This window comes from Rhincodon typus, chromosome 1 (genome assembly GCF_021869965.1).
Source record: "Rhincodon typus isolate 14 chromosome 1, sRhiTyp1.1, whole genome shotgun sequence".
NCBI classification, from domain to species: domain Eukaryota; kingdom Metazoa; phylum Chordata; class Chondrichthyes; order Orectolobiformes; family Rhincodontidae; genus Rhincodon; species Rhincodon typus.
Genome location: NC_063332.1, coordinates 79,394,891 through 79,416,447, shown reverse-complemented (window position 1 = coordinate 79,416,447; position 21,557 = coordinate 79,394,891). Strand labels below are relative to the sequence as shown.

At 37.0% G+C, this 21,557-nt stretch overlaps 2 protein-coding genes across 7 annotated transcripts in view; one reads left to right on the top strand and one right to left on the bottom strand.

Annotated features, from left to right (window-relative positions):
• LOC109929396 (phospholipid-transporting ATPase VD) overlaps positions 1-13,003 on the top strand; it is a 144,420-nt gene extending 131,417 nt beyond the window's left edge. Inside the window, exons 18-20 of the mRNA XM_048600041.1 lie at positions 1,229-1,333; positions 5,793-5,980; positions 11,026-13,003. Of these exons, the coding sequence (XP_048455998.1) occupies positions 1,229-1,333; positions 5,793-5,980; positions 11,026-11,563 (831 nt within the window). The 3' untranslated portion in view covers positions 11,564-13,003. The remainder of the gene's footprint in view (positions 1-1,228; positions 1,334-5,792; positions 5,981-11,025) is intronic.
• A 2,877-nt stretch (positions 13,004-15,880) lies between these two features.
• The window catches only part of corin (corin, serine peptidase), a 331,902-nt gene continuing 326,225 nt past the window's right edge, over positions 15,881-21,557 (bottom strand). For all 6 annotated transcript variants that reach the window (XM_048597932.1, XM_048597938.1, XM_048597950.1 and 3 more), the window contains exon 22: positions 15,881-20,033. In XM_048597932.1, the coding sequence (XP_048453889.1) occupies positions 19,857-20,033 (177 nt within the window). In that variant the 3' untranslated portion in view covers positions 15,881-19,856. The remainder of the gene's footprint in view (positions 20,034-21,557) is intronic.

Genomic DNA, 21,557 nt, shown 5'->3' with positions numbered 1-21,557 from the left:
TCTTCATAGGGCCACTGGAAGCTCTTTGTTTTAGTGCTGATCTATGTTCAGTCAGCTGTAAAATGACATGTTTCTTCACATCAAGTCTCAGTTAGACTTGAAGATGGACCTGAGGATCTGCTTCCTGCTGAAGATTCTGAGATTGTGCAAGATGCAAAAAGTTCACAGCTGGCTGACTACCAGAGAGCTGAGATTTATTTGATAATGAGATTGAGACAGTTGATGAGGTTCATCAGGGTGCATGTGAGTCAACTTGGTGGGGTGGGGGATCACTGTGGTAATTGGATAATTTTAGATAAATATACTTCTTGTTTTGCAAAATGTTGAATGTTTTCTGCATTTTTTATAAACAAAGGAGTCCAGAATGGGTTGTGGGCCTGAAACAGAGGAAAGAAGATAGAAAGCATAAGTTAATAGAAATGAGCATAGTGAGGGAGTTGGGGAGAAGACTGCTTAAGTAAACCAGAGCGTAGTATCTTCTCAATTGCTGAAGAAGAGCAGAGAGGTGTAAGATAGAAAAGAGAAAAAGCTGGAAAGTAACTTTAACAGAAAAATAATTTTGGGCAGATTATATAAATTTCAATATTGGTAATATATGAAACATTAACTGTAATGAACTGTTCCTATATAATTAATGTTCTACTCATGAATTATAGTATCAAACATAAATGAGTTAGAATTCAGCTTTGCATGTTTTCTTTGTTAGTACCTGTTAGTGCTAAAGCTGTAAAGGAGAGGGACAGTTTGAACTGTTATTTATGCACTAAGGAACAAGAAGTATTAATAAGGAGCACATTTGCTAAATGTAAATTAGTTTGGGATTAGGTATGTTCTAAAATTGGTCATTTATTAGAATACTGCAATGTGTGATGTATTTGTTTTAGCTGTAAGTTAGTTAGGATTTCCTACTGTGGTTAAAGTTTATTTTGCAATTTTCGTCAGTTCTGGAGGACCTCTTGTTGTTCATCCAGATTCAAGAGCTCACCTGTTGTTCTCAATTAAATAACCCTCTGGCTATTTGCAAAGCTAGGGGTAATTAGCAGAAGAGAGGCGTTAGATGAATAGCTGTTCTCTGTGACTAAGACTGGCTGAATGGTTTCCTTCAGTTCTGCAGTCATTCTATGATTCTAAATTCACAGGCATTCTTAAAAATTAAAAACTGTAAATTGTTGCACACTTTAGCATGGCTCTGACAAGTTATATCTTAAAATTATCCTTTTCTTTTCAGACTTACTTTGGCTCAGATATGGATATCTACTCATTCGGAACACCTATCAATACTGCCATACTGTGCGTTATCCTTTTACACTTAATGATAGAAGGCAACACTTTGGTAAGTACAATAGAGCTATGTATATTCCTTGATTGGATGTAACTCCATGTGTTCTGCTTATAACATAATGTTGAATTCATAACATTTCAACAAAGTATTAGAAAGTTAGATACTCATCCTAATTTCCTACTCCTAAGAGTATGCAAAATATATGTTTCACAAAACTACCTGAATTATACAAACTAATATCATTCATAAAACTACCTGAATTATACAAACTAATATCATTCATAATATCCCCAGAGTGATTATAAGTGATCTGGTTAATATTTGATGCAGAAAATTTACTGCAGTTCTTAAAAGAATTAAGCTACTCATGAGCATGTTCTCATTAATGCCTTCATCACGTTACAACTTAACTTCTCTAATATTCTCTTCGCTGATCTCCCAGTTCCACCCTACACAAACTCCAACTGAATAAAATTTTTAAGGTAATATAGAAAGCGGACAAACTCCCAAAAGCCATCATCTCAGTACAAGAATTCTGTTCGACAGTATTGTGATTTTTGATTTTCTGGGCTGCATTTTAGGCCTCAGCAAGGGCTAATACAGTAGTGGTGGGCACATAAATTTATGCAGCTCATTGGCATGCCAGTTTCCTTATACTATCCCACCTTTCCACTGAAACAAATTCCCAAAGATAAGAGGAAATTGATCAGAGTTACCTATCAAGTGTGGTGGGCAGTTAACACAGATCCTTAAAGGCCTACTAAGGACCATTGTTAGAGGCTGACAAGGGGACAGTGCTCCAGGAGGTTTAGTAGCTCTCTCTGAGTACCTGGCTTCAGTTGAAGGCGCTGGTGGCTTAGCTGCTAAGAGTGGGTGTTGTTTTTTATTTTAAATTTAATTTTTAATTCCCCAAAACATTGGAGAGAGGAAGCCTCAACGTGACTATGTCTTCTCTAATTTATCTGTCAAGGTAACCTGCTGCTTCAATGCTGAAAGGTCTCCTCTTGGAACACCCCACCTCCGAGCTTTAACGCCTGTCTACTGTCCTTAATTGAATGAGAGTCCACCCCCTATGAATTATTTGGCAAATTTGGAGAAAATCATAACCGGGTGACTGTTCCACAAACAGTGCAGACTTCTGACCCTCATTTGGCCTGATAATGGGGTCACAAAGTCTGCAGGGATAGTATTATCTTCTGCCTTACCTTCACGCTCTCTATGTCTTTCCCTTTACTGCCACAATCCCCTGAATTCTTCTGTCCTAGTAAGTGTATTTTGTTCTTCCACATTAGAGCTGCTGAACCTTTCTTACCTAATTTTCCACTTGCCATCCTGACTTAGAATATACCACTATTTCTTTACTGTCATTGGGTCAGCAGTTCAAGAAGGCAGCTCACCACAGCCTTTTTAAGGGCAACTAAGGACAGGCAATAAATGTTGGCCAGCACACCCACATATGAATTTTTAAAAAAAGCCCACAATTTAATACCCATCAGGGAAATTCATAAATCCCTTTGTTTAAAGATGGATTGTCAACAATATCAGCCTATCCGCTTCGTTTCAGCATAGATGAAAAAATACCTTGAAACTTAGAATGATATAAGGTGCATGTGAATGGACTCTGTTAGCTTTTCATTATATTATGATGCTTGCTCTCATACAAACTAGATTGGGTGAATCTCAAGTTGTCATAAATATGAATACAAGATGTATAAATGTATCACCCTTAGTTTGGAAAAAGGACTTCAAATTTGTGGAAGTCACATAATGAGGAAGCCATTTTTGTTGGCAGCTGATTCCAGCAGAAGTTCCTTACAGGCAGAATTCCACGAAAAACCATTAAATTAGGTGCAAGCCATTAAAGTAGTCAAAGTACCATGAAAGTGGAAGACTTAAACAAAGAGAATCTCTCCCACCAACATTTTCCAATTTCAACCAACTTGCTGGACATTTGACTGCAAGAAACCCCACAGCTTACCAAATAGTTTGCTTTACCAGATTTTTACTTAAACTTTCAAGTATCATATTCATCTAAGAATCCGTAGGACTGCCACAAATGAGATTGGAATAATTATAAGTTATAACTGTATTGTTTTACTTTCATCTGCAATTAATTTTTGAGAGAGCGAGCTGAGTGGGTGAGAGGGCAAGTGTGAATAACCTTCTTCATCTTAAAATTATCAAAAATCTTACACCGGAAATTATTTAATTGGGGCACTCACCCTACATGTATGAAAACAAACACCTTTTACAAGTACATATGTTGGCTACAAACGTAAAAAGAAACACAGATTCTGTATGTGACACTGTTTATGATGGAAACTCACAAGAGGGCCAAAGACTGCTACTTTGGCCATGATAAATACCTAAAATACACAAGTTACTCTAGCAAAGTACCTCAAAAATGGAATAACAGCATAAACAAACAGAAAGAAAAATGTCCAGTTCTAGATTTGATTTTATGACTGAGCAACCCTTGCGGAACAACCTTGAGTCCGGTTGTCATGATAACTTCTCTCTAACGTATATTTTACAACAAAGCCTAATCTCACAGTAAATTACATTATTCCACTGAGGAATTACATATAATTCACTTCAGCCAGAAAGGCAAACTGGCTCATGTGTCATCTCAACATCTCAACCACAAATAATAGAATTTAATGGAATACCTACCATTCGGCCCATCAAATCTACATCAACCTTCCGAAGAGCATTCCACATAGACGCAGCCCTTTACCCTATCTCCATAACCCCACATTTACCATGGCTAGTCCACCTAGCCTACACATCCTGCACACTACAGACAATTTAGCGTGGCCAATCCACCTAACCTGCACACACAGCAGAAACCCACGTATACACAGGGAAAATGTGCAAACTTCATACATACACATTCACTTTGCTTCATGGAATAGTGATTCATCCAAAATTAATGTGGCAGACATCTAAAGTTTTTATCAGTATGAGACAGACTTTGAGGCACCATTCTGTACAGGATGCCAAGAAGGACTCAGAGATTGCCTTAGGGACAGATTCTCATCAGAGAGGGAGAGTAAAAGGAAAAAACAGCAAAGCACTGCTGTACTGAACCAAATTACCAAAGGCCAGAATTTGCAGTGTTATTGAAGTGAAATAAAGGAACCTTTAGTTCCTCCCAGACGCTGTTCTGTTCAGTCCACGTGTGAGAGAAACTTTCATTTTGTAAAGAGGAAGACTATTGAAAGCCATGGGTTTAGTGCTGGAAATTAGGACTGGTCCGGATTTAATACTGATTTGGTGGTACAGACTTGAGGAATGAAGGGCCTCTTCTGTACTGTTTAATTCTATGAGCGCAAGCAAGAAATAGACAAGTAATGATAACATATTAATCTCATTCTGATCTTTATTATATTCCTTTATCCATTTTTACTTTTGTTTTGTCTATTAACTGTATTGCTTTTTTATTTAACGTTCAGTAATAGTTATGTAATTAACTAAGATTTGATCTTGTTTAAAACAAAGGCTTTGCTGCTGGTTATTTTAAAATTGCAGCACTCAAAAATTAAAGGGGACAAATTGAGCTAAAAGAATGTGTTGCTCGTGGGCCACTTTAGACACAATGGAAGTGAATGTAACAAAGTTTACATAGCTATTAACAATCAATTTAAAATGAATAGTCGAGCATGTCACTTGATAAATATAAGCAGAGATCTATTTTCTGCAAGAAAAGGAATATCTTCAAATCTTGTTTCTTTTTTGAATTGTGCAGGCGTTTAAAAGCCTTTAGTTCTTAGCTGCTTTATCCATCGCAGTACCTCGGGCAGCATTGACTTACTTGCCGATCAGCCCTTTTTTTTCCTTATAATTAAACATAGTTGTGATCCTTTAAAATTTGGCATTCTTGCATTTTTTTCATTCGTTCACAGCATGTGGAGATCACCAGCAGGCCAACATTTGTTGCCCATCCCTAACATTCCTTGAGAAAGTGATAGACAACTGTCACCTTGAACTGCTACAGTCCATATAGGTGCATCCACAGTGCTGTTGGGGAGGGAGGTCCAGGATACTGACTGAACAACTGTGAATGAACGGTGGTAAAGTTCCATGTTTAGATGGTGTGTGGTTTGGGACGGAACTTGCAGGTGCTACGCAGGCCTCCGAGGCCTGTGTGCAGCATCAACTCTAAAACCAGAAGTCAGCACTGCAATTGGCATGCTGTATGCAGATCCTTGGAGCAGCTATGTGCAGGTGCAACTGCACACCTTAAAGGGAATGTTGCTGCTACCCTTGTTCTTCTATCTGATAGCGATCAAGGGTTTGGAAGATGCTGTAGGCTTTGGTATATGCCTCATTAAAGGATCAAACTCATACCTTTTAACACGTGCTGCTAAACGCAATAAGAATTTAATTATACCATAACAATCAATGCAAATTGTTTAAAAATAATCACTTGCAAAGTTTTAGGGTTTTGATTTTTTTTAAGAGAGGTACCAACATCAGTTAATTTTCTAATGATTTATTTTCATTTCAGACATGGATTCATTGGGCTATAATGGGAGGCAGTGCTTTACTTTACTTTGTGTTTGCACTGGCTTTTGGAGGAACTTGTATAAACTGCAACCATCCATCAAATCCATATTGGATCATGGAGCAACAAATGTCAGACCCACTCTTCTACTTGGTCTGCATCCTCGCTACAGTGATAGCTTTGCTCCCCAGGTAAAGTGCAATTCTGTTTCAAGTGGTTAGATATTCTCTGTTTATTTCTAACTTATACTGTGAATCACTGTAAAGTAATGTAACTTCTTTTTTATTCGTCTTTTCAAAGATTTGTGCTTAGGTACTTTGTACCTAAGATGGCACCATGAGAGGCATCATTGTAAACTTTTCACGGTACTTCTATACTTGAGTACATGTGACAATAAAGGATATTCTATTCTATTGTATTCTAATAGGTGTCCAAATTGAGGGGCAGAGCCCTGCCAGATAGACATATGAAATTGCTTGATAGTATTCTTATGAAGAGCATGAGAGTTATTCCCATGTCAATATTTATCCCTCTGTTAACACCACAAAAACAGATTTTCTAGTCATTATAACTTCACTGTTGTGCAGTTGGCTGTTTGCACATTGGCTGTCACATTCCCTACATCACATTCCCTTCGTCACACCAATGGGTTACACTTCACAAGTATTTCATTAGCTGTAAGTTGCTTTGTAACATCCTAAAGTCATGAAAGGCGCCAAATTAATGCAAGGTCTGTTTGATTCATAAGTTTATCAGTTTTTGTTAATCTTACCCTCTTATCCACTGTACTGGAATTACGTAGTTTATAGTCAAAGCCAATATTCCTTCTCCTGATGATTTAAACAAAAGACTTGCACTGTGCTTTTCATAGCCACCAGATGCCAGTGAAACCAATTATGTTTTGTTTTGATGTAGGACATGATGAACATTGTGAAAATGTTAAATTTATAATCCTGTGGAGCTGTAGTCAAATCTGCAAGACGTTTGAATTAAAATGCTGAACGACATGTAACTCAAAATCATGTATACGCATACTGTTTGCCACAGGTTATCATTCACTCTTTTGCATCAGCACTTAGTATTTTGAAATGGTAATCCCGTTTGTCAACTACTGCCTAAAATAGTAGAGCTATAATGTGTGCTTATAAAAAGTGAGTCTCTCTTTGCCATCTTGTATCAAAATTAGTTGTGGATGATAGCACAAGTTTACTTAAAATTAATTTTAAAATATGAGTGTCGCTAGCTTAATGCTCAGCTAATGTGTCGTTGAGAAGGTTCTGATGAAGAAGCTGTCATCTTAAACTTCTGCATGTCTCCATGTAACTAACCCACTTTGTCAAGAATGATGTTCCAGAACTTTATACTCATTTATGAGACGTGGGCATCATTAGCCCTATCACTAATTGTCCAGGACAATGTGATACTGAGCTGCCTCCTTGAACCGCTCATTTCTTGGTTTGGTTACCTCAATTAGTTGGACAGTTGGTTTGCGAAGCAGAGTAATGCCAACACAACAGACTGAATTTGCATATGAGCTGCGATCACTTTGAAGGCCTGCCTTCTCACTGTTGCCATTTACTTGAGCTGTGGTAACTCTCAGGTTAAACTCTCCTCCAGACACCTCTCTACTGAGACAGCAGCCTATGGTCATCTGATTGTGGTGACCTTCACTTTTGTGGGGACACTTGTAGTGCTGCTAGGAATGGAGTTCCAGGGATTTGACCCAACAATGGTGAAGGAAGAGTGATTTAGATCCAAGGCAGAATGGTGTGTGGCTTGGAAGGTAACTTGCAGGTGATCTTGTTCCATGCTTTTACTACCTTTATCCTTCTTGCTGATGGAGATTGCGGGCTTGGAAGTGCTATCTGAGAACACCTGATGAACAGTTGCAGTGAACTATTGTAGATTATATATATTGCTGCCACTGTGCATTGATGGTGAAGGGAGTGAATGCTAAAGGTGGTAAATGGGGTCTCAGTCAAGCAGGCTGCTTTGTCTTCAAGCTTCTTGAATGTTGTTGGAGCAGCACTCATCCTAGAAAATTGGGGGTTATCCATCACTCTCTTGTCCCTTGGATGGTTGACAAGTACTGGGGAGACGAGAGTGGAATTACTTACTACAGAGCTCCTAGCCACTGACCTGCTGTTGTTGCCACATATGGCTAATTCAGCTTAGTTCTGGTCAGTGGCATTTCTCAGGATATTGATATTGGAGGATTCAACAATAGCAATGCTGATGAATGACGTGGCCTGATGATTACATTTTCTCTTATTGGATATGGTTATTGTCTGCCTCTTGTGCAAATGATATTCATTCAGTAAAATATTGCCAGTTGTCAACCCAAGCCTGAACGTTGTACAGCTCTTGCTACATATGGACATGGATTGCTTCAGTATCTTGAGAAGTCACAAGTGTTGTTAAACGCTGTGCAAACATCAGCAACTTCCCCACTTCTACTTTATGATGGACAGAAGGTCATTGATGTAGCAGCTGAAGACGATTGAGCCTAGAACTCTACACCGAGGATCTGCTGCAATGATATCCTGAAGGCGGGACAATTCGTCTCTGGCAAGCACAGCTATTTTCCTGTGTGCCATGTATGATTCCAACCAGTAGAGAGTTTTTTCCAATTCCGATTGACTCTGGTTTGATTCCTTGATGCCATGCTTTGTGAAATACTACCTTAATATCAAGGACAGTTAGTCTCGCCTCCCCTTAGTAATGACAAAGGAACAGTTATATCGTTGCAAGTAAGGATGCTGGATGATTGGAGGGACCTTGCAAGGGGTGGTATTCCCAAGCAATTACTGCCTTGTTCTAGGTAATAAAGGTAGTAAATTTGGAATGCAACACCAAAGAAACTTTGGTGAGTTGCTCTAGTGCAGTTATGGATGTACAGGATGTTTAGGAAAGTGTAGGGGCTGCCAATCAAATGGGCTGCTTTGTGTTAGTTTTTAACTTCCTGGCACTGCACTCAGCCAAGTAAGTAAAAAATATTTCATCAGGTATCTCAATTGTACCTTGAAAGTGGTAGAAAGGCTACGGGAAGTTGGGAGGCAAGTTATTTGCCTCAGAATACTTAGCCTCTGACCTGCTTCTGGATCTCCAATGGGTAGCAGACAACTCAGAAAATAAAATACCATTGAATGTCAAAGAGAGGAGGGTGGGAAATTACAGAAAAAAAGAAATAGAAAGTGCTGGAGAATCAGTTAACATTCTGAAAAATATTGTATCAGACTCAAAAAGTTAACACTATTTCTCTCTCCATATATACTGCCAGGCATACTGAATTTCACTAGCATGTTTGTTTTTATTTCACACTTTTTTCACATCTGCTGTAATTTGCTTTTGTAGGAAGGTTCAGGGGTGTTAGTTCACCTAGACTTGGATTCATTGTTTATCTTTTGGTCTTGAGAAGACTGAAGTTTTGCAACTTCATAATAAAGCTGGAAGTTATGTTTATTTTGTCCAATTTGCCCTTCAGTTACAAATAAAACACATTACCAAGAGGTAAGCTGCCACCAATTGAACAATATATTGATCTGGAAAACATTTTGCTTAGTTATTAGAAAATGAATACTTTTCAAACAAAATGATACACTTGCAACATTTATTTGCTTCTAATGAAGCATACCTATAGAATCTTATTAAACTAGCAAATTAAACAACATTCACATTTAGGCTAATAAGCAGCAAGTTACAAATCACCACACCAGTGCCGGGCAATACCATATCCAACAAATCTCACAACCTCTCCGTGACACTTAATGGCATTATAATTATTCAATTCCATACTATCTACTGTGGCTCTAAAAGCAAGTCAGCGGCTAGGTATTCTGTTTTTTTTAATCTCGTAGCTCAACTTCACAATTGTTTTTCTGTCTGTCTTTTTGTAAATATTGAACTATTTGCTTCAAGGGTACCTTAAAGGCTTCATCTAAATGCATGTTAACAAACTCCAGATAACCCAGCACTCTCAGAACTCCAAATGAAGCTAAAACAACCTTCATCGCATGTATAATACAGATATACAGTCTCGCTTAAAAGCAATACATGGTTCTCTGCATTTTAGAACATAACGTATGAAGGTTGTAGCTCAGCTGGCTAGATGGCTTGCAGAAAAATGACAACGTGTGTGTTTGATTCCTTTTCTGGCTGTGTTAAACTTGGGACCAACCTCCTCCCTGGACCTGGGATTTAAAGACAATGGCAAAGCACCAACAATGAAAACTGCCAAATGGCTAAGGGTGAAGCTTGAACTGAGAATGGGCCAAGGGCCTATCTTTGGGCAGAGCACAAATGAAATGCAAACGTAATTAAAAATGACTTAAAAATGGACAAAAAAAAACCTGCTTTGTAAATGCTCTATATCTTATTTATTGTATTTTAAAGCACGATATAAAATAAAACCCCCACTTATTTTAAACCCCAGGTGTAGATGACATCCATGTTTTTAGATAATTAGTTAAGTATGCACTTTTGAGCCTTTGAGCTCAAACAGCACTGTGGCAAGGAGACAGTCTCAGTATAGAATATTTTGAAGGATGACCATGTATGTTCTAATGGCAATTAGCCTGCACAATTAGCAGTCAGTAATATTTAATTCAGAAAACATAGACAGTAGTTACACTAATGCCCCAACAAATTCTGTTTCTGTGCTGTATATATATCTCTATGACTGTAAGTCAGAATGCAGAATGCATCAATTCCAACAAGTTAACCTGTAAACATCCTTCACCATTCCACACCATTTGCATGACCCTTCCGCAACACCTGCCCCATCCCTGACCGTAGATGTCCATCATGATTACCAGTGTCCTGATCATTGATTTTATTTCTTATAATTTCAAAGCATTCTCCTCTCCCGCCAAAGTAAAGAGCAAGGTATAATTTCTTCGGTTCATCCGAAAATGGCACTTCACAAATGAAGGAGGAACAGACTTCCTGTTTCCTTGGTAATCTGGCCAAAGTGGATTAAAAATCGAAGTATGCAACCTTCTTAATTTTTCAACAATCGATCTGCCTTCTAGGAAAAGATGGTCCCCTGTTTCTCATTCCTTCAATGTTAAAATCAGATGTGGGAGTGGTAATCACTACAGGTTGGGTGTCTATTCTGGATTTTTTCATTTTAATGTTGCACCTGATGGAAACGGTCACCATGCATTGATACTACTACATATTCAATTTAATAAGCCTAAATGCTAAATAAAGCTCAAATTTTGGCTTTCGTTTCCAGGTACGTCTATCGCATTTTCCAAGGAACAGTATTCCCAACTCCCCTGCTCAAAGCTCGTCAACTGGACAAGCTGAGCTCTAAGGGATGCAAGAAGTCAACCCAAGAGTGGAATGGTACCCCGCCAGACTGTAAGGTACCTATTGTGAATACCTTCAACAACTCTGTAACTAACGTTACCATTTTGAGAAAAAAATGTTCAGATCAGACTAACGTTTTATCAAAGGATGAAGCACCTTTGGTTGCTGCACCAGCAAAAGAAGAATCTGCCATGACTGTAATTCCATTGACTGAAATTCCATCAGAAAACAATAGTATATTTGCCAAGGGAAGTGCTGTTTTGTTTAAAGCAAAAATGGTTCCAAACTCTGACCTGGTAGAAGAATCGTATGCAAATCCTGACTCTGACAGCTTGCACACTCAAATGCATTCAGAAGAAGACAATGAAGGAATGGCTTTGCAATCTAAGAACAAAAATACCTCCTCTTCCATATGGGGTAAGACTGGTAGATTACAGGAATTTCCTCCAGCAGTGTGCTAATACTACTTAATCAGAAAGGACGCCATGAGCTGCTTGCTACACGGGGGTAAAAACAATTTTTTATGTCACTGTTTTGAGATGAAATAATTTATTTTGGCCAGTATTGCTGTTCAACATGTTGTTGCAGACCACAAACTATACTACTGCCTTGCTGAAGAGCTTCTCTCTAATACGAAAATATGATGCACCATGGAATATTGAGATATAAGTTGCTGCGTTTCAATCCCTGTGGACTGAACTCCTGATGTCAATCATGTCCCTGTGCATATCCGTTACATGGAGTGTATGACTTCTTTACAGGAAAAATAGCATTTCCTTATTGGCCTTCACTAGAAATAAGACAAAGAGGGAATGCAGCACTGAATCCCTGGTCACTTCACAGTCAGGCAACAATCAGGAGGACAAATGAAGTTAGGCAAGCCATTAATAGCTATCAGAGTCAAATTATCATGCTGTTTTTACCTGTTGATTTTCTAAAAATATTGAATTCTAATCATGTTCTCATCTTTGGGAATAGCATTATTTTCAAAGCTCAATTTAGGACTATTTAATGAATTCGATGCAATGCAAATAATGGTCCTTTTAAAAATGGGCATGTGTCAAAAGGTGATTTTCAAATATAAAAACAGGATGTAAACAGAAATATTAACTCTGAATAAAGTAAGTCAGTATGGTTTGGAATTCCTTGAAAATTGGTACTGTACGTTCAGCATAGAACAAATTTCAAAATGAAAGAAAGATCGAAGAATTTCAGACACATGTGACTCATTGCAATTTTTAATGTTGCACCCAAATTTCTTCTTTGTTGTGACATTTTTGTGAAACTTACGCTCCTCATTAAAAATGAGTTCTGTTGCCATGTATAACAGTTTGTAACAGTTATGAACAGATTTTAAATTTGCAGCTATATATGGGTGCAAAAGAATGTAAAAATTATATATTTCTGGTGTTTTCATAAAATCTTTTCTGATTATGTTCGAGTTTATTTTGATTTCTCCTCACTGGTACCTTTTATTTGTATCTTTGACTGCATCAGTATAACATCAAAACAGTTTGCATTAAAAAATTTATAATTTCCGTGATTACATAAGGAATGTTCAGTGGTTTCAAATGTCAGATTGCATGCACAAGGAGGGACTTAAAGAAGGGATCTGGTGTAACTTTGCCACTTACCTCAGGTTCAAGTTGCTTGCCTGTTGTGTGCTTTTTTTTTTAATGCTGTTCTTCACTTTCTAAGGTATGCTGATGGGATCCTCAAGAAATTTAGGTTTTGCTCGATGGACAAACTATTGTAAGGTTTGCTGATTTGTGCCGTTTCAGGAAATTCTGCACCAACTTTCATTTCATCAGTCAATGGAAAAACCAAAGTTTTAACTCTATAATTCTACCTCTCACCACCATTAGAAATGTCAACCAACACTATGCAGTCACAACCCTTGGAACACTCACAATTATTGATATTTGATGTTCCAAAAAGAAGACGCATTCTAAAACTTAATATTTCCAACTGCTGACAAGGATGCTAGATTAAAAGTCTACATGTACATGAGACTATCTAATGGAATGATTTATAATTTATTGATGCTTAAAGTTGTTACTTGCTCGAATAACAGGCACAATGTTTATTGTTAAAGTTGCTCAAAGTTGATGTATGCAACTTTGCGAATTGTTGGTTTTATTTTTCCTTTATGTTTTGGAAAACGAAGCCACTGACTACTCACATAGATGATAAGAATATGACCATGTCCAATTCCACCACTATGAATTACGACAAAGTGCATTATTTTTGTAGGTAAGTTTTTCATAAAACATGGGTAGACACTGTAGTGCTTGATATAACATACAAATTTGAACATACAAACAAGGAACAAGCCTCTCAGCCCCTTTTACCTGCTGCATCATTCAATAAGATCATGGATAATCTGATTTTAATATCAACTGTACATTCCTGCATATCCACAATAATCTTTCACCCCTTTGGTAGCCAAGAGCTATTTATCTCTCCCTTAAAAATATTTAATGATTATGGCATCCACTGCTTTTTAAGAAAGAGAATTCCCAAGACTCAATTCCCTAAGGGAAAAAAAAAAGTTTCCTCATATCGGTTTTAAATGGGTAACCCCTTATTTTTAAACTATGACGCCTAGTTCTAGATTCTCCCACAATAGGAAACATCCTTTCAACATCCACCCAGTGAAGTCCCCTCAGGATCTCATATGTTTCAGTTAAGTCACCTCTGACTCTTCTAAACTCCGGAGGATACAGACAATCCTCCTTTGTAGGATTCCAAAAGCCACCTGCAGAACAGACCCCTTCTATTGTGATGTTACAACTCACTGGTGTAGTTGACTCGAAATCTAGCTCCACTATTCCCAGAGTTGTCACAAAAGTTTAAGATTTTAAAATAAGTGCACAAAATTCCCCAAATTGCCTGATTTGCAGAGCCAGGTTGACAAAAAATACAGATCAGGTTTCTGAGCTCAACAAGAATTACAATTTGTTGCAAGTAATTAGACTGTATCCGAAGGTAAACACCGATCAGAATGTTTCTTTTCAGTCACCTTTCTTCAGATTCTTCCACTGGTTTGCAAACGACACGAGGTTCACTTATATAAGGTTTCTAATGTATCTGTTAAATACCATAGCTTACAACAACTGCTGAAGGAAAGGTGAATTTTCTTTTCGGATTTAAAATTGTTTTATGAGAGAATAGATAGACAACTCCTGTGCTAGTGGAGATCAAACCACCTCCCCCTATCTTGTTCCAATTCCAAGCTGTTGTTACCTGAAAGCCAAACACAAAGTTGTGGTCAGGCCAAAAGGTTTTTGTCGTCAGCAATTGGTCACTCGTCCATAGAACAATCAATTTCCTGTTGCCACCCACCTGCATCTGTATCCCTTGCTCCTGTTTGTTCACAACATTTCAATTACTACTTGGTCAAACAGCTATTTACACAATGCTTGTCTAAGTGTCAGTCCTTTCAAAATGTGTAGCAATCATTTAAAATACTGGTTTTAAAACAATTTTAAAAAGTACAAAAATAAAAAAAGGTCTTTATAATGGCTTCTGTACTCTTCAAAATGTCTGCAATTTTGTTCCTGTTTTAAAGCCAAAATGTTTTGAGTCAAATCTATTTACAATAAATGTCCAAAACTGATAAAGCAGAAGCAATTACCACCAGATCCCATTTATTTTTATCCTATTGAGACTTAAATCACTTAAATTTCAAGTATATCAACTTATCATCCTGAATCAGCATGTTAAGATATTCTCATTCTTTCTCTCACTATTTGAATAGCATTCTTTGTACTCCATAAAATATGATGTATTCCTCCACTTTTTGCCCCAGACAAGCACATACAAAGATGTTTCTTTTGTTCTAATTATTGTTTCTAGCATTTGTTTTCGTCCATCAATTTTGCTAATTGGTACTGAGATTTTATCATTGATGTATGATTCTTGAATTTCAATGATGATTTGGTTATCACTTTGAATAAGATGTTCTATAATTATACTGTTTTATGCTATAAATCAATTGTATGTCTAAAGCTTTGTCGGATTCAATATTCAGATTGCTGTTAAAATGCACATTAATTTCCACAAATTAATTATTGAAGTGTATTTGACTTTACAGGACTGTAATCAATATTCAACAGCATATTTTAAAACAAGTACAGATTTCTGAATGGAGATAGTAAGAACTGCCGATGCTGGAGTCAGAGATAACATAGCGTGGAGCTGGAGGAACACAGCAGGCCAGGCAGCATCAGAGGAGCAGGAAAGCTGACGTTTTGGGTCGGGACCTTTCATCAGAAATTATGATGGACTGAGAAGGTGTGAGTGTAGTTTCCCAACATTATTTTGATACTGGTGCAACAGCAGGTTATTGTCAACTACACTGAGGGGCTAATAGGCCAGATTATATTATTTAGTGTGTAATGTGGAGATTAAAAATATGAAGTCTGATTTCTTTCCTTCCAAATAAAAACAGGTTCCCACATTTTCATGAAAACAGTGCCCTTTAAATCTACTTAACGCTAGAAGTCATTGGCTCAGTAGGAAGTACTTTGAGAAGTCCTGAAGTTGTGAAAGGCAATAATTGAATCCAAGTCTTTATTTGCATTATCAAATGATGAAGTTTGGTTCATTTTACTGTGATGTTAATAAGATGATATTAGGATTGCTTTTTTTTTGTAAGCAAATCATTACATACCACCTGAAAAACATAAAGAGCTGTCTTTAGTTTAGAAAATTTTTATTCCTCAATTTTGTCCTGAAGTGTATTATTTTAGAGTGCTAAAGTAAGCAAACATGAATCATTGTTAAGGTATTTTTATTAATTTTTACACATTAAAGTACAGTGAGGCCACAGCTTCACATAATAGGGGGAGAAAACTGGATATGACAGAAATCTGAAGTAAAATAAAATACTGGATCTATGGAACAATCCATCAATATTTAAGAAAAAATACATCCAGTGCTGACAAATGCTGTTTAGCCTAAGCTTTAACCAAGTCTTGTCTTATTGCAAATGTGGTGAACCTTCCATCATTTTGGTGCTTGTAGCTTTTCCTTATATTTACATATTGTGATTACACTTGTAATTTTGACTCAAACACTAGATCCTTTAACAAAAACTGATTTGCAAGTGAGAAATCGTATTTCTGTACCCTATCTTAGCTCAGGGGAAAGGGGACAGGTAGTTTGCTGTTGTAAATGCTTGTGAGGAGAGTGGCTGAGCCTTTACTGAAGATGTCTGCAGGGCAACATTTGTTTTTCGCAGAAAAAGGGAGGAACTTCGACAGTGGTGCTCTAAATCGTGAGGGGTATAGATACAGTAGACAAGGAAGAATGTTCCCATTAGAAGGACTGAAATCAGAAGACACAAGCCACAAAGTGATTAGCAAAAGAAATCAACAGCAACATGAGAGAAAATGTTCATTTGTAGTAAATGGTAGTATCTGGAATGCTAGTGTATGGGAAATTCAGTTGTGGCTTTCTAAAAGGAATTGGTTAATTATCTTGAAAAACATTTGGACGGCTTGCAGGAAGAGGCAGGGGTGTGGGACTAACTCTTAGAATTTGCATAGATACAACAGACTGAATGGTCTCTCATTGTGCGATAACCATTCTGTTACTCTTAAGCATGGTGACATTAAATATAAAGACAAATTACAACACAATATAGAACTAAAACAACTGTTCCCTTTTCTCCAGCAATCAACTGCAAACTATAAGACTTACAAATAAATTACATCGCTCTATTTCTGTTTAGAGTTACAATAAAACAGTCTTTAAATTTAAATTTGTACAAGTAATACAGTGAAATGTAAACAAACTTTGGAGCAATGGGAAGAATTTTCAAGGCAGGCACAATAGACCAAATGTCCTTATGCACATTATTGTTTCTGTGAAGGCAGAGTTTATCACACCCATCAGTGGGCACTTGAACGAATCTAGCAAAAATAAGAAAGAAATTGGAGAGACTGTTGTGTAGCTTTAATGTCACTAGACTAGTAATCCAGAGCCCCAGGCTAATGCTCAAGATAAATTTGCATTCTGTCATGGCAGATGATGAAACAATTTTTAAAAATGGAATTAAATGGTAGCCTGATGATGAATTTATAATCATTGCTGTATAAACACAACTTTCCTTTAGGGAATGAAATCTGCCATCCTTTCCTGGTCTGGCCTAAATGCAGGTCCAGACACACAGCAATGTAGTTGCCTCTGAAACGTCCTCAGCAAGCCACTCAGATCAAGAAGAATTAGGAATGAGCAATAAATGCTGGCCAAGCCAGCAATGCCCACATTGCAGGAACAAATAAAACAAAAATCCAGAAATTTTTGCATTGGCAGCACTATAATAGCTGTGTCAAAACTTTGAAGCCAAAAGACCTCTTGTTAAAAGAAAGAACTGATCAGATATGATCTTCTTTTCAACCACCTATTGTTAATTTAATTTAGTGGATCACATCCCATGCTACTAGGCTATAAATTATGGCCATTAAAGTAAAGCTGCACTGCCATCCAGTTAATGTTCAAACTATATTTATGGCCACTTGTTTCAACCATCTTTTAGTCATGAGACAAAACTTTGTTTTAGGACTTTCTGACCTTATCCAGAAGATTTAATTGTCTCTATGTAAGGGCTTATGTGTGTGATTGCATAAGTTTGCTTCTTCAGTTTCCAAACCCTGCTTAACAAAGGAGTCAGTAATATGATGAACAAAATAGTGTTATGAATGACTAGTTAAGTGATAGAAACTTCAAGTCAAGCAGTAAATTACATTGGAGGATCACAAAGGCAGACTGAATATTTAGACCTTAATCTACTAAAGTCATTAATAAGGGTTCCTAGATAATGTTTTGACATTTGGAATGAGGCTAAAATTTGTGTGTCTTGATTTGAATTGGTGCTGTCAATAGAGCAAGCTTGTGCTGTAAGCCCATGTCTTCAATTTACACAACTGGTAACCAGCAGTTTGCTTTTTGATTGTCATTTACAACATCACAAAGTGCAAACACCCAATCTGTTTAAAGTTGAAATCTGCACATTTAGAAAAAAGCAATATAAAAATATTTTATAAAATTACAAGCATTGTATAATCTTTACATGGAATGTTACACTGAATATTGCAGACATTTCTCAAATGTCTTTGTTTAGAAATGCTACAGGAACAAAGTACATGGCACTTGTCAAAAGTATAATGCTGTCACAGTGTAATATTTATTCTCAAACTTGAATAGCAAGCTGCCACACAAAAACCCAATGTAAATACAAAGCGAGCTGAAACAAAACTTTGGCATAAGAGTATTTTTAGTTTGAAAAGTGGTAATAAGTAATATTACCACTTACAGTAGCTTAGAAAAAGTAAAACAGGAACAGAGTTCAATTTACTCACTTCACATTTGATGAATATTGACATTACAGAAAGAGAGGCCTGGGATTTTAAAAAGTGATAAGTCTCCAATTTAATTCATTCTTGTTACTGAAAAACATAGCATCTAAACTGATTTCCAAATGTGAGCAGTCCTTATTGAAGGAAAATTCACGACATACATGATGGGAAATCCTTAACACTAAAAACAGTGAGACACTCAAAGGTCAATGGATGTTGGTGTTTCAAAATGCTAATGTAATGAACAAAGTCCATACTTAGATCTAGACCAATGGCCCAGTGTACAGAATGCTCAAATCTGTTTTTCATTCAAATTTCATTAAAAGACACAAGATAATTCTTCTCTTGGTCAGTTACGTGGTAATGAAATTAGAGCATGCATTCAAGAGAAGTGCACTTCAGTCAGTTTTTGGATAGTTGCTTCCCACTTTAAAACTGAATAGAACTTTTACGTATGTAGCATTAGTTCAAGGTAGCTGTAATATATGATCACTCTGTTCAATGCTACAAAATCAAATCCTTCTCATTTCTTATAAATGCATTCATTATATTAGCCCACAATTAAACACTTTTGTTTCCTAAACCACATAAGTTGGCAAGTAAATCTTTTAGGGAAGAAGATGCCTAATGCTAGCAATAATTTCTTTTTAACAAGTATTCCAGTTGAAGAATCAGTATATGATACTGACTGCATTTAATGTCAACCTATTATAATTATTCCTTGGTAACTGTGTACAATACTTTTAAGAAAAACTTTAGGCTAGTATCATCTAGAAATGAATCTAGAACTTCAATACATTTGGCACGCAGTTACACACTGATGCAAGACAAACCCAACCTATAAATAGTTACGTAAAATGTGAAATAATTTCTTCTCTCATCAGCATCCTCAGTGTGGGCAGTATCATGAAGAATGCAGAAGCAGCTTTCTCAAATACTCAAGTTAGAGGTAGCAAAAAATCCTCTGCACAAACCGTCTTAAAAGCCAATGCTGACCTCACTTTACAGAAGAATCTAGTCATGTCTTACCATGCTAGTACAACTTTGGAATAGATGTGCTGCAAATTTCAAAAGGGAGCAGTAGTTGATTGGTGCATTATGTAATAGGATAAACATTTCTCAGAAATATGGAAGTCATTTAGTGACATTTTAACAGTAATTAGTCCCCATAACAATCCAAAGATTTGAAATCATCACCTTGAGAGCAGTTTGGTGTATTTATTCCTTATGAATGAGATTTTTGAAGACTCATTGAATGGGGATGGGAGGTGTGGTGCTTCTTAAGGGGAATGATCAAGTAGATAATTTTGTAGTCTTTGCCAGCTGCCACATTTTACTTCTTGCTATTTGAGGTTTTGATTCTGATGCTGTTCCCTGGCATTTGATACATTTACAAAAATGTATGGATGTAAATCTGTCTCTCAATCCATTCAACAAAATGAGTCACATTGCTGTAAACACCAGGTCCAAGGAGTTTTGTGAAGCACACTGATCCCCAAGAGGTTAAACCAAATAATGTCCATTTCTTGCCAGGTTGTTCACAAACCAAAGGTCCTCCACTGTCACCCTGATGATCAGAGACAATAATGGCAGTGAAATTTAATATTTTGGGCAAACAAAAACACTTTCACTTTATTTAGTTTAAACAATTCTAATAGCATTAAACTTAAAACTCTAGAACTCCATTAGTTTTACAGCGTAGAAAGAGGTTCTTTAGCACATCATGTCATATTGATCATCATGCACTTATATAACCTAATCTCACTTTCCAACACTTGACTTGTATAAGACCGTAAGAAATAGAAACAGGAAGTAGGCCATTTGACCCTTTGAGCTGCCTCTGCTATTCAATAGAATCAAGGCTATTCTGATATTACTGCCATTTACATTTTTGCCTATTCCCTGTAATCCTTGATTCCCTTGCTGTTGAGGATCTATTTATCTCAGCCTTAAATATAAACGACACTGCACCCTAGCTGTCTGTGGCAATATGTTCCAAAGACGCACTCAAGAAATTCTTCCTCATTTCAGTCTTAAATTGGCACACTTATTCTGAGACTAGGCTTTATGATCCTAGACACCCTGTGAGGGGAAATATCCTCTCAGCATTTATCCTTTGAAGCTGCTTATGAATCCTATATGATTCAATGAGATCACATCTCATTCTTGTAAACTCCAGTGAGTAGAGCCCAACATGTTTAGTCTTTGCGCAAAAGACAATCCCTTCACAACAGGAATCATCCCAGTGAACTTCTCTGAACTGCCTACAATGAAATGATATTTTTCCTTAAATAAGGGGTCCAAAACTGCTCTCATTACTCCAAATGTGGTCTCATCAGCACCTTGTTCATTTGCAGTAATACTTCTTTACCCTTGTGCTTCAAATCTGTTGAAATAAGGGCCAACATTCCGTTAGCCTTCCTGATTACCTACCACACCTGTGTACTAGCTTTCTGTGTTTCATGTAAGCGTACTTCCCAATACCTTTGTGTTGTAGCTTTCTGGAGTTTATCGCTATTCAAATATTACTGTTCTTCTTTTCTCTCTTCCAAAATGAACATCTTCACATTTTCCCATTTTATACTCATTGCCCACTGCTTGTGCACTTAACCTAACCACTTAACTCAATATCTTTCTGTAACCTGTTTGTAGTCCTGTCACGACCTGCTTTCCACCAATTTTTGTGTTGTCTGCAAATCAGCCTATAGTACTTCATTTCTCCAAGTTATTCATACATATTGTAAACAGTTGTGGTCCCAGTACTGATCGCTGTGGAACCCCACTAGTTATGGTCAACAACCTAAGAAAGAACCTCGTATTTCCATTTGCTGGAGCCAGTTCTCTATCCATGCCTCTAGTTATATACTACCTCTAGCACAGTGGATTCTTACGAAGTAACCTTTTGTGAGGTACCTTGTTGAACATCTTCTGGAAGTACAAATACAACACATCCACAGGTTCCCTTCTATCCACTCCAATTGATACTGCCTCAAAAAGCCTCTAGTAAGTTAGTTAGATGTGCTTTACCTTTCGTGAAGCCATGCTGACTCTGCTTGATTAGATTATGATTGTCCAAACATTCTGCTATCAC